The sequence below is a fragment of the Myxine glutinosa genome, chromosome 1 (assembly GCF_964187855.1).
Source record: "Myxine glutinosa chromosome 1, kmMyxGlut1.1, whole genome shotgun sequence".
Lineage (NCBI taxonomy): Eukaryota > Metazoa > Chordata > Myxini > Myxiniformes > Myxinidae > Myxine > Myxine glutinosa.
This window is the reverse complement of record NC_136261.1, coordinates 222,307,310-222,319,992: the sequence shown is the minus strand read 5'-3', so window position 1 is coordinate 222,319,992 and position 12,683 is coordinate 222,307,310. Positions and strand designations below refer to the sequence as shown.

Sequence of the window (12,683 nt, the reverse complement as noted above, 5' to 3'; positions counted from 1 at the left end):
GCAAAGTGCTTGATATTCATTTCGTGAAAAAGCAAACTGCTACACTTTTCCAAATGTTGACGTGAGAAACTGTTGCACATGCCACACAAAACACTCTAAACCAAATTCTGTCAACATGTCCACAGAAAACATAATGGTGAAAGACTCAGACAAAAAGATTTCGAAATTTTGCTGCATCATCTACTTTCGTGACAAAGGTCTGATGGGAGAATGGACAGACGGAAAGGAAGGAAGGAATAGAGGAAGGAAGGACAATCCGAAAACACAATCTATGCTTTCAGCTTTCAGCTGCAGAGTCATAAAAAAAGAATGCATGTAAAAGTCATTTCAGAGTTGAAAATTTTGCTAATACGAAACTTTCAAAATGATGTATGTAATGAAATTGTATCTAAGTTGAACCCAGGTGTTATGCTCTCTCCAACCACTGAGAGGTGTCTATAAGAACTCGGACAGCCATCGCTCCGGATCATTCCTGTGACATTTAATCTGTGACATGTAGACTCGAATGGTGCGTATATGTAGATGATCTAGGCTTGCTTGCACTGATTGATAATTGCTGAACTTCTCCTTGATTATATAAACCTGATATATTGCATGATTGTATTTCTACAGGATGTTGCCAGAGATCGAATTGTCATTAAACCTACTATTAGGACAATGTTGTGGATTTGACTTTCATAACAATTAATGACAATTCGTCTCTTCGTCTGAACGAGAACAAGAGGCGAACGAGAGCGACATGGCGAGTCACAAAATGATCCAGGTGCCGATATTCGCAGCTGACCCTCAAGCGGCGGACGCGGCTGCCGAATTGACACACTGGCTGAAAACCTTGGATAACCAATTCAAGGCTCAGGAAGCCGTCGTCACCGATGAAACGAAACTAGACGTACTGCAAACAAAGGTACACCACAACGTGTACCGGGCAATCGAACAATGTGAAACGTTCGATGCCGCCGTGGCAGAGCTGAAGCGTATTTACATTAAAAAACGAAGCGTGGTCTATTCCCGGCATTTGCTCGCAATACGACAACAGCCCACAGAGACTTTAGATCACTTTGCTCAAGACCTCCGACGTCTACTGAACGAGAGTGCCCCAGAGGTACGTACTCATGAACAAACCTGTGATGACCTTGTTCGCGATTCTTTCGTCGCAGGACTTAGGTCCCCAGTCGTCAGACATAGACTTCTTGAAGAAGCCGATTTGACACTCGCCGAAGCACTACGGCTATGTCACGTTTATACCCAAGCACGAGAACAATCCGACGCGTATGAACACCCATACGTCACTGCGGGGATATCTCGACAAACTCGACCGGAGAGAGCTACCGCCGAGGTCGTGGATGCAGCCTCGGCACCTCCGCCAGAATCGGAGACCCCGGCCGCTCCCGAGGATCCCAATCCGGGCTTCACGGCAGCCACAGCAGCTGGACCCAAGCCCGCAGGTAATGCTACGTGCTATTTTTGCGGGAATCGGAATCATCTCAGGTCTGTTTGCCCGGCTAAAAATGCGACATGTCATTTGTGCTCAAAGCCGGGTCATTTTGCAAAAGTTTGCCGATCGTCGCGGGGCAAACGAGCCCGCTCGACGATGAATGTGCTTATCGCCGAGCCAGCGGACCTAGCGGTGTGCCGGGCGCCTTGCCCGACTTTGATGGGGATCACCCCTTCCCGTGGGCCCCTAGCTGAGAGCTCGACCTTGGTGAGACTCGTCGCGCCGACTAAACAAGTGGCGCAAACACGACAGTAAGTGGTGCGACCGTCCTTGGCCGGCATTCTTCCGACACCCTGCCAACCTCCTGGATCGGCCACCCGAACGGCTAATGTTGGCTTTGAAACTCCGCGCGTGACACGAGCACCATCCGGAGGCTGCATGTATGAACTACAAGCTACTGCAACGGCACGAAAGCTGGGAACTTCACACGTGGCACATGCGCCCTCTGGAGGCGGCACGACTGGCTTACAAACGATTTCAACGGCACGAAAGACTTTAGCTGGCGTTGTATCCACACGTGAGGCACGAGCGCCTCGCCTCGACAACTACAGGTCCACCTGGCCTGGCTCGTGCTATAATCCCACTTATGATCGAGGGAATTTTTGCTAATGCTTTGATCGACACAGGTTCCACGGATAGTTATGTTGATTTTCGACTTGTGCAAAAACATGGATGGCCGATTCTTGGGACAAGACGCCAAATCTTTATGGCCTCTCAGGGGCTATGGCTCAGCACAAAAGGGGAATGTCGACTGAAGCTTGTGATTAAGGGACGAATGTTTCCGCATGTGCATCTCATGGTCTTACCAGCATTATGTGCAGAAGTTTTGTTAGGACATGATTTTCTCAAGCGACATGGACGTTTGGAAATGGAATTTGGTGGCACTGATACGCTTGCTGTGTGTGCTCTTGCAGGGATGGAAATTGAGCTGCTGTCGCTGTTCCCCAATATGACCATGGACTGTACAACTGTAGCGGTTAAATCGCGACGCTACTCACGAGCTGACGCGCAATTCATTGCGGAAGAAACGGTCCAGCTATTAAAGGAAGGTATCATAGAACCTAGTCGGTTGCCATGGCGGGCCCAGGTTCTGGTGGTACGAAGCGAAGCGCATCACAAACGCATGGTAATCGGCTATTCGCAGACGATTAATCGGTTTACACAGCTGGACGCCTACCCCCTTCCGGGAATGGACTCCCTGGTTCGACAGGTGGCACAGTATTCGGTCTATAGCACTCTCGATCTGCGTAGTGCATATCATCAAATCCCCATCTCTGAGGCCGATCGCATCTATACAGCGTTTGAATCGGGTCAAAGGTTATACCAGTTCAACCGGCGACCTTTTGGAGTCACGAACAGGGTCACTTGTTTTCAGAGGGCTATGGACGACCTCATCGCTAAGGAGAACTTGACCGATGTCTTTGTATATCTGGACAATCTCACGGTTTGCGGGTATGACCAGGAACACCATGATGCTAATCTGAAGCGCTTCCTCGAGGTCGCGCAGAGGTATCGCTCAACTATGAATGAGGCTAAATGTCGTTACTCCGCTCGCACGATAGATCTTCTGCGGTACACCGTGACCCATGGCTCTGTTGCTCCGGATAAGGAGCGTCTGCGACCCTTGCTCGACATGGCCCCGCCCTGCGATCGTGCTTCGTTGAAGCGTGCTCTCGGGCTGTTCGCTCATTATTCTAAGTGGGTACAAAATTTCTCCGCGAAGCCCCGCCCACTTGTGGACTGCGAAGCATTCCCCATGAGCCTTGCCGCCAAGGCCGCTTTCCATAGCCTTAAGTCCGACATCGCTGGCGCCGCTGTGGCGACGATTGACGAAAATAAATCTTTTGTTTTGGAAAGTGATGCATCGGATCATGCGATACCTGCGACTCTCTCCCAAGCGGGGCGCCCTGTGGCCTTCTTTTCGCGAACTCTCACCTCCACTGAGCGGAGACATTCGTCTGTCGAAAAGGAGGCATATGCCATCGTCGAGTCGATTCAGCGTTGGCGTCCCTACTTGCTCGGACGATGCTTCCAAATTATCACGGACCAACAGAGCGTTGCGTTTATGTACAACACCCTGCATGCTCAATGCATAAGAATGAGAAAATCACTCGCTGGCGAATCGAACTCGCCGATTTCTGCTACACAATCAAATATCGCCCTGGGAGGGATAACCTGGTTGCCGACGCCTTATCGCGGCTGGCAACGTGTGCGGGCCTCATATCTTTGGAGGATCTGCGCGCTTTGCACGACACTTTGTGCCATCCCGGGGTAACGCGTTTTGCTCATTTTGTGCGTGGTCGTAACTTGCCCTACTCGGTTGAAGACATTCGCCAGGTCTGTCGCAATTGTTCTGTATGTGCTGAACTCAAACCGCGTTTTTACAACCCTCCTATGGGAACACTGGTCCGAGCAACTAGGCCGTGGGAGAGATTGGCGATGGACTTCAAAGGGCCACTGCCGGCTTCACCGGCATCGAGTAACTCTCGTTATCTGCTCACTATCATTGATGAGTTCTCGAGATTCCCTTTTGCTTTCACGTGCGTAGATATGACAGCCGCCACGGTTATCCGGTGCCTGCAGAACTTGTTTTCTATGTTTGGGAATCCGGCCTACGTGCATACCGATCGAGGTGTGGTGTTCCTGTCCCAGGAGGTGAGGAGCTTCTTACTCCAGCATAATGTCGCTTCTAGCTATACCACTCCGTATAGACCGCAGGCGAATGGACAGGTCGAACGCTTCAATGGTATTATATGGAGAGCCGTCACGTTAAGCATTAAGTCCCTCGGCCGAGGCCTAGATAAATGGGCTTGGTCGTTACCTGCGGCACTGAATTCGATCAGGACTTTACTGTGTACGGCAACCAACCAAACTCCCCACGAACAGATGTTTCATCACCCGAGGAGCTCGGGTAGTATCCGACCTTTACCTAGTTGGCTTGCAGAGCCGGGGCCGGATTACCTCAAATGTGCGGTTCGCATGAGTAAGTCTGATCCACTAGTGGATAAGGTGCAAGTACTCCAAGCTAATCCCGATCATGCTCGCGTGTTGATGTCTGATGGACGCGAGTCAACTGTCTCCGTACGCCACCTGGCCCCTTGCGGGGAAATCGACGAACCAATTTACGAGTCTATGGACTCTCCCGTTGCTCCACCTATGGAGCATCTGCCGGCCATCTCGCCACCAAATACACCCCAACCGGTAAGGCTCTGTGGTGCCACCTTCGTCACCTGACTTAGGCGGCTACTCCGACGCAGGGGACTCCGGACTTGGAGATGTAGTACCCGGTAGTTTCCGGACCCGTGCTGGAAGGGAAATTCGTCACCCCGATCGCTACGGATGGACCGACTGACATGGACGGACAATCGCTGCCCTACTATTGCTGCTGCGTGCTTGATTCCTGCCTTAGCGGAAGTGTAGTTTTAACGGCGGGGAGAATGTAATGAAATTGTATCTAAGTTGAACCCAGGTGTTATGCTCTCTCCAACCACTGAGAGGCGTCTATAAGAACTCGGACAGCCATCGCTCCGGATCATTCCTGTGACATTTAATCTGTGACACGTAGACTCGAATGGTGCTAGGCTTGCTTGCACTGATTGATAATTGCTGAACTTCTCCTTGATTATATAATCCAGATATATTGCATGATTGTATTTCTACAGGATGTTGCCAGAGATCGAATTGTCATTAAACCTACTATTCGGACAATGTTGTGGATTTGACTTTCATAACAATGTAATCCACTCCAGATTCCTCAGCACGCAATGAAGAATCCCTTCGTAATGAGGTCCATCGGGGCAGCCTGGACATGTACTCAGCGTGACAGATAAGGATTTTAGCATGAAACGGCTCACAAAGCTTTCAAATAAGCCAAAAATAATGGAAACGTACCTGAGAGAAATGGGTGCATCTCTGCACAATGAAAGATTTGGAGAACGACCTGATCTACTCGTCCAAAAAGAGGATATCTTGCAACCCATACTGCAAAAACTCCTAACAATATGGCCCGTGAAAGGCCCAAAGATTCGTAGATGGGCACGTTCTACCAAACCTTGGTGCTTCTTAACACTGATAGGAAGGTCATATCTGGGGCTTCTCGATGCATACAGCAAGTTAAAAATGACTATATTTATTATTAATCATGTTTGGAAGGAGTGGCTGGGGTGGGGGGAAGGGTGGGTTTTGGAGTTGTTATGAGTTGTATGAGAAGATATGCCACTATTGGTGAAAGGAGAAAAGTGTGTGTGTGTGTGTGTGTGTGTGTGTGTTACAACCAAGGGCACTGCAAGACAATTGTATTATCAGGAAATAGTACGAACCAGACTCCTCCCATCCAGTAATATTTCTCATATTCCAATATTCCAATTTTCATGCAGGAACAGAACAATTGCGGTTATCAATCTTGAAATTGCCACTCTTTCGTCTAAAATGCTAAATAACTTATGAAAAAGATGATTTGAATCACACATTTCGCACTAACAACGGGCAGGTTAAAAGTGACAGTCGAGCATAACTGGATCAGTGTAAGCACGACGCAAGTGTAAAATGCATCATTTTGCATTCATACATCATTTCAGAAATCACATTGTTTTACTTCCTCAGTAAACGGTTGAATACTTGAGTGTTTAAATAGGGCCTGTGGATTGGATATCCGTGTATTTTGCTAAACATGTACACGATTTGTTCGTTGATAGTGTACACGTGTAAACGTTAAAAACTATCAAGTCAAAAAAACAACATTTAGTCCAATGCAAGTTAAAGATTTCTCCAAGAGTAATTACATTAGATTAAACAACAACAACCGGTAAATGTAGTAATTACGTTCCATTTATTTTTCAGCTTTAACTGACGAATTAATCCGTTATGAGAAAGAGTAAAGAATAACTTACTGAGAAAGAGTAAAGACATGTACATGAAAAGGTAAAAATAACGCACTTAAAAAAAAAAACAGCAGAGCAGATGTCTATTATTATACAGCGCTTATCTTGCAAGAAAGGTATGCCAGATGGCTGTTTATTTTATATTTTCTTCAGTCTCTATTTAAAAGGCATGAATTTTTGATTAAACTCAAAGTAACTTAATAGTGACGGCTATTGAATGCAGCCAACAATACCTACCTATAAACATGAAATAGCACCAATATGTGTATGAAAAAAATAGTTTAAAACAACATGGCGGCGATAAAAAATATTTTCAAGTCTCACCTCTCTCAGAACTCACCTCTGGGTCAACAAGCAGAGGCTGCCGCTCATGATCGGAGAGATGTGGAGGCAAGTGTTGAACGTTGGGCACAGAACAGACATCTCCTAGATTGGGACATAATTTTAGTTCAGGAGGATGAAACAAGATATGATTAACAAAGCCTGAAGGTAACAAATGATATCATTGGAAATTGACCAGCTTGATAGTTATAGTGTTTATACTGCACCATAGTCAGATCTATCTACCAGCAGATAATGAGAAAAAAATTCTAACATTCACCGATGCCAAAAAATAACACAATTATTGAAGAATAATTCAACACAATCACAAGTGTTGAAGATTGGAGGTCACGTCTTTTCGAAGCTGTCCATGCGCTCATGCTTTCGAAGTTAAGTAAATTTTCACAATTGTGTTTTTGTCGAAACTGTATCTATCTTTCGGTGTGTGTACCTATAGTGTGTCTTTAGTAAGATTCTCGGTGTTAATTTTTCATACATGTATACAAAATCGTCGGTTAATTCGTGTCGCGTATTCTGAGGCCTAGTAGGCCACCGTGTCCGACCTTGAGGCTTTGTTTTTCTCTCAGCGGTTCGTCGATTGCGCTGCAATTACTTTCGTTCTCTGTTTTTGTCCCAGTCTTTCACCCCATACTTCCTTGTTTAAAATGTCAACGAAAAAAAAAATAAAAAATTCCCCCCTTCTCTGTTCTTATTCGTTTATTCGTTGTTCTTATTTGTTCGTTCGTTCTTCGATCACATTGTTCGTGATCACGTGATCACGTTGTTAAAAATGTTTAAACTTTCCCCTGAAGAACTGTATTCTGTCATATATTTTTCCACCTTTTTCTTCTTCTTCTATAAAAGGATGCTTTCGACTTGCTCACCAAATCTATTCATTCCAAAAAAAAATTCCATCTCTTACAGTTCCTTTTTTCTACATTCCCGAAACTCTCCTGCACTCCACCCCTCCTTCAGCGTCCTCAAACGTATTTTTGACTCGAAGGTCTCAAGAAACTCATTTTGCAATAAATGTTCGTTTCCCATTAATCGTACACTTTTCAAAATCCAATCTCACCCCTCCCCTCCAAATCTTCCCCATCACCCCTTCCCTCCAAAACTTCCCCATCACCCCTCCCCTCCAAAACTTCCCCATCACCGCTCCCCTCCAAATCTACCCCCTTGCCCCTCCCCTCCAAATCTTCCCCATCACCCATCTCTTTCAAATATTCCCCCTTGCCCCTCCCCTCCAAATCTTCCCCATCACCGATCCCTTACAAATCATCCCCCTTGCCCCTCCCCTCCAAATCTTCCCCATCACCCCTTCCCTCCAAAACTTCCCCATCACCCCTCCCCTCCAAAACTTCCCCATCACCCCTCCCCTCCAAATCTACCCCCTTGCCCCTCCCCTCCAAATCTTCCCCATCACCCATCTCTTTCAAATCTTCCCCCTTGCCCCTCCCCTCCAAATCCTCCCCATCACCCATCCCTTTCAAATCTCTCCCCTTGCCCCTTCCCTCCTAAACTCCCCCCACACCCCTCCCCTCTGAGACTCTCCCTCGCTCCTCCCCTCCTAGACTCCCCACTCACCCCACCTCCTCAAAGCGTCCTCCCCGCTTCTTCCCCCTTCCAATTTTCACCTTCATCTCCCCCAACCTTCTGCCTCGCTCTTCCCCCTCCTCAAATAACACCTCACTGTGCTTCACCCAATCACCATCAAACCTTTTGTCCGCCCCATTCTTCCCTTTCTCCAAGCTATTCTGAAATCTCTGACACACCTTCAACAGAACTCCCTACCTCTTCCACATCTTACCCTACCGCTCCCCCCCCCCCCCCCGTTCTGTATCCGAGGCTCCCCCTCCCTCTTCATTAACGGTATGGACCTCAAACATCCAGGGCCTTCGCTCAAACTTGACTGATCTCTCCATACAGGTTGCTTCTGACAAACCAGACTTGATCTGCTTAACAGAAACTTTCCTCCTTCATGATGTCTCTGATTCCTTGGTATCTCTCCCAGGTTACTCCCTCCTCCGGTATGATAGACCTGAGCCTCGTCCTGGAGGTGGGGTTGCTATCTTTATAAAAAAACTCTCTTCCTCACTCGCCCTGCACTGCCCTCTCTCCACCTCACCCCCAGGAATACCTTTGGCTACGGCTTCCCCTTCGCTCCCACCTTTTGTTCATATGTGTGTTGTGCCGTCCACCAAACAGTGATGACTCCATCTACATCTCGCTGTCTGATAATATGGACCAACTTCTATCTACCCATCCCAACTCTCCCTTCCTCATATGTGGTGATTTCAATTGTCACCATGCCAGTTGGCTGGGTGTGGGTACCTCTCTCACCAGCCATGGCTCTTCAGCAAAGGACTTCTGCGACTCACTGGGACTGACACAATCTGTCAATTTCCTGACCCGGATCTCAGTAAACGGAGCATCTTCTCTTCTGAACTTGGTTATGACTAACTTCCCTGAAAATGTCTGCTGCTCTTCTTCAGCTCCAATCGGCTCATCTGATCATGTGCTTGTTAAAGTGGACATCTCTCTGACCATTCTCAGAGAGCCTCCTCAGCATCGACGAGTCTGGCATTTCACTCAGGCCAACTGGCATGGTCTTCAAGCAGCCATCAATCATCTGGACTGGTCTCCCATCTCTACCGCCTCTGACATCAACTCATCCTGGGAATTCTTCCAAAGTAAATTGCTCTCTCTCATGCACAGATTTATCCCATCTCGTCTTCAGTTGTCATGCCCTTCCTCCCGTCCATGGTACACGGAATCTTGTGGTGAGGCTGTTGCCCAGAAACAATTTGCTTTCGTCTCCTGGAAAGCAAATCCAACGGAAGGAAATCTCATTTCCTTTCACAAAGCCCAAAACAAGTGTGTGTCCACCCTCAGGAGAGCCAGGAAACAATATCTCTCCGTTCTCAAGACCTAACTCTCGTATCTGTCTCCCTCTTCCAAATCCTGGTGGCGTCTAATCAAATCTGTTTCTGGTGTTTGTTCCCCCTCCATCCCCTCCCTCACCTCAAACGGCTACACGGCTGACTCCGCACGTGAAAAAGCTGAATGCCTCAACTCTGTGTTTGCCTCTAAATCTTGTGTCCCAAACCCATCACTCTCTGTACCCACTGTACCCAGTCGTACCCAGCTGCTCCTGGACTCTGTGTCCTTTACTCCTGTCAAGCTGGAAAGGTTTCTGTCAACCCTCGACTGATTCTGCAACTGGACCTGAAGGAATCAGCCCACGGGTCCTAAAATCCTGTTCTTCCGCTCTTTCACTCCCTCTCTGTGTTCACTTCACCCTCTCTTTTGCTCAAGGTCATCTGCCATCTGCTTGGAAATCAGCCAACATCACCGCTTTGCACAAAAAGGTGCAAAAACAGATCCTAGCAACTACAGACCAATCAGCCTTCTCCCAATTATCAGCAACGTCATGGAATCCATCATTGCTTCAGATATGAAATCTTTCCTCTTCTCCAATGGCTTGATCTCTGATCATCAATTTGGTTTCAGACCTGGTCACTCTACTCTGGACATGCTGCTTCTGCTTTCTCAACAATGGATGGAGGTCCTCAATGCCAAACAGGAAATTAGAGCTGTCTCCCTTGACATATCACGTGCCTTCGATACGGTCTGGCACCCCGCTCTGCTCACCAAACTCTCCTCCTTTGGTATCCATGGAAATCTCCACGCATGGCTGGCGGACTTCCTTTCTAGTCGTAGTCAACGTGTGGCCCTGAATGGTTTTCTCTCATCTCCTCTTCCTGTTCAGGCTGGAGTTCCCCAAGGCAGTGTTCTGGGCCCTGTGCTTTTTCTGGTCTTCATCAATGATCTCTCTGACTCTCTTGAAAATCCTCTCTATCTCTTTGCTGATGACTCTACTCTCTGTCGCTCCATTCCTCATCCCTCAGATCGGCAGGCTGCAGCCTCCTCACTCTCTGCAGACCTGGACAAAATCACAGACTGGGCAAACAAGTGGAACATGTCTTTCAATCCTGACAAATCTCACACTCTTACGATGTCTCTCCAAAAAGACCGACTGGACAACCCTCCCATCCACTTTCTGAATAATCCTCTCCAAGAAGTTCTGTCACTCAAGCTTTTGGGTCTCACTATCTGCCATGATCTTTCCTGGGAAAACCACATTTCAAATCTGGCCTCCAAAGCCAGTCGCCGACTGGGCATCCTCCGTCGTGCGAAGTCCTTCCTTGGCACACCTAAGCTCCTCACCACATACAAGGCTTTCATCCGCAGCTCAATGCAATACTGCTCTCCCCTCTGGGCTGGTGCCCCTGCCTAACACCTAGCTCGTCTTCACGCTGTTGAAACCAAAGTGTTCAGAATCATTGGAATCTCCCGCGATGAAGCTAACTCCAAGGGCCTTTCACTCACTCACCGTAGGCAGGTTGGTGGTCTTTCCGTCTTCTACCGACTCCTCTCTGGCCTTGCCCCCCCAGCTCTCTCTGGGCTCTGTCCCCCAAATATTTCTACAGGTCGCACAAGATCTGCCTGCAACCCTCTTATGGTTAAACTGCCAAAATCAAGACTCTCTGCTCACCTTCACTCCTTCATTCCTCTTTTCTCCCCTCTCTGGAACAAACTCCCTCACTCTCTTCAATCCCACTCCACCCTCCAGGTCTTTAAAACAGCTGTTCACCACCATCTCTTATCTTCCCCCATCCAAAACCTTGATCTTTTCTACCTCCGCTAATTTCACCTCAAATCCACTTTTTTGAAATACCAACTTCTGTCCTGGAAGTCCTTTGTGTCCTTGTGTTTTATACTTCTCCCTCCCCCCACCCCCTTCCCACGCTTCCTCCCCCCAAGCCATCTCCCTGCTCTCAAATGTTGTGTTTGTGTGCTTCCCCTTCTCTCCCCATCTTGTCTTCCGCTCCCTCTTTTTATATATTTTGTTTGTTTGCTGGTTGATTTGTTTGTGAAATAAATGTTAGCTCTTTCACGAGCCTCGATTCAGTATCCCCCCCAAAAAAAAAAAGAAAAAAAAAAAGAAGTAAATACTTGTCATGGCAAATTTTGACATTTCCTGAAATGTAGCAGATTGGAAGAGGTCCAATCTTGCAGGAAAGTTAAAATATTCACAAAATGTGATAGCAAGAAAGAACTCAATGACAAAGCAAATAATTGTGTGACGGTTGCCTGTCGAGACAGTCGTTAATTTCTGCACTCGTACAGGGTGATTCAATGGAATGTGACGGTTTTCAGAAAGCAACTGCAGCTAAAGGTCCGCTGTGGTGGGGGAAACCTTGTGTGTCGCGTGATATGAAAGTTACGCAGTTTCTCCTGTCAGTGTAGTGAGAGACACGAAAGAGAACTGGTCGGTGCTACAACGCATTTGCGGTGAGGGCATTTTTTGAATGCAAATCGGTAGTGCAGGTGCAGAGAAGATTTAGACGTGAGTTTGGTGTTGCATGGCACGGTAGAATTCCCTCTCGTAACATTATTTTGAAGTGGGTGGAAAAATTCAATAACACCGGCAGTGTTTGTGATCAATTTGTTGGCAGTGCACGAACGGTCCGCACACCAGAGAACATTGGGAGAGTTAGGGAAGTGGTGTTGCGGAGTCCAACTCGCTCTGCCAGGAGTCAATCGGCTGCTCACAGCATATCGGTTGGAGTGTTCGCCGTATTCTGCACGATGACCTCCAATTTCATCCCAATAAATAAAATTCAAACTGTGCAGAGTCTGAAAGAAATCGACACAGTCACTCGACTGGAATTTTGTAAGCATTTCATGGACATTTTGAATGAAAATCCAGCATGAATGTATCCGTTTTGGTGGAGGCCACTTAAAAGATGTGATTTGAAAAATCTGATCTGTCGGTTCGACGCCACACACACCTCTCCCAACATGTCCCTGATGACACGGCTGATAAGACTATGCCCTTCCAGTCCTACATCAAGCTTCGCCGGGAGCATGAATTATTATTACTAGCAACGGTACCCACGCTACGGTCGGGGCTTCAATTG

The 12,683-nt window shown here is 47.5% G+C and overlaps 1 protein-coding gene across 2 annotated transcripts in view; it reads right to left on the bottom strand.

The window, feature by feature from the left end:
- RAD17 (RAD17 checkpoint clamp loader component) overlaps window positions 1-12,683 on the bottom strand; it is an 89,175-nt gene that overhangs the window by 19,449 nt on the left and 57,043 nt on the right. For both annotated transcript variants that reach the window (XM_068127566.2, XM_068127577.2), the window contains one exon: window positions 6,716-6,801. In XM_068127566.2, the coding sequence (XP_067983667.2) occupies window positions 6,716-6,801 (86 nt within the window). The remainder of the gene's footprint in view (window positions 1-6,715; window positions 6,802-12,683) is intronic.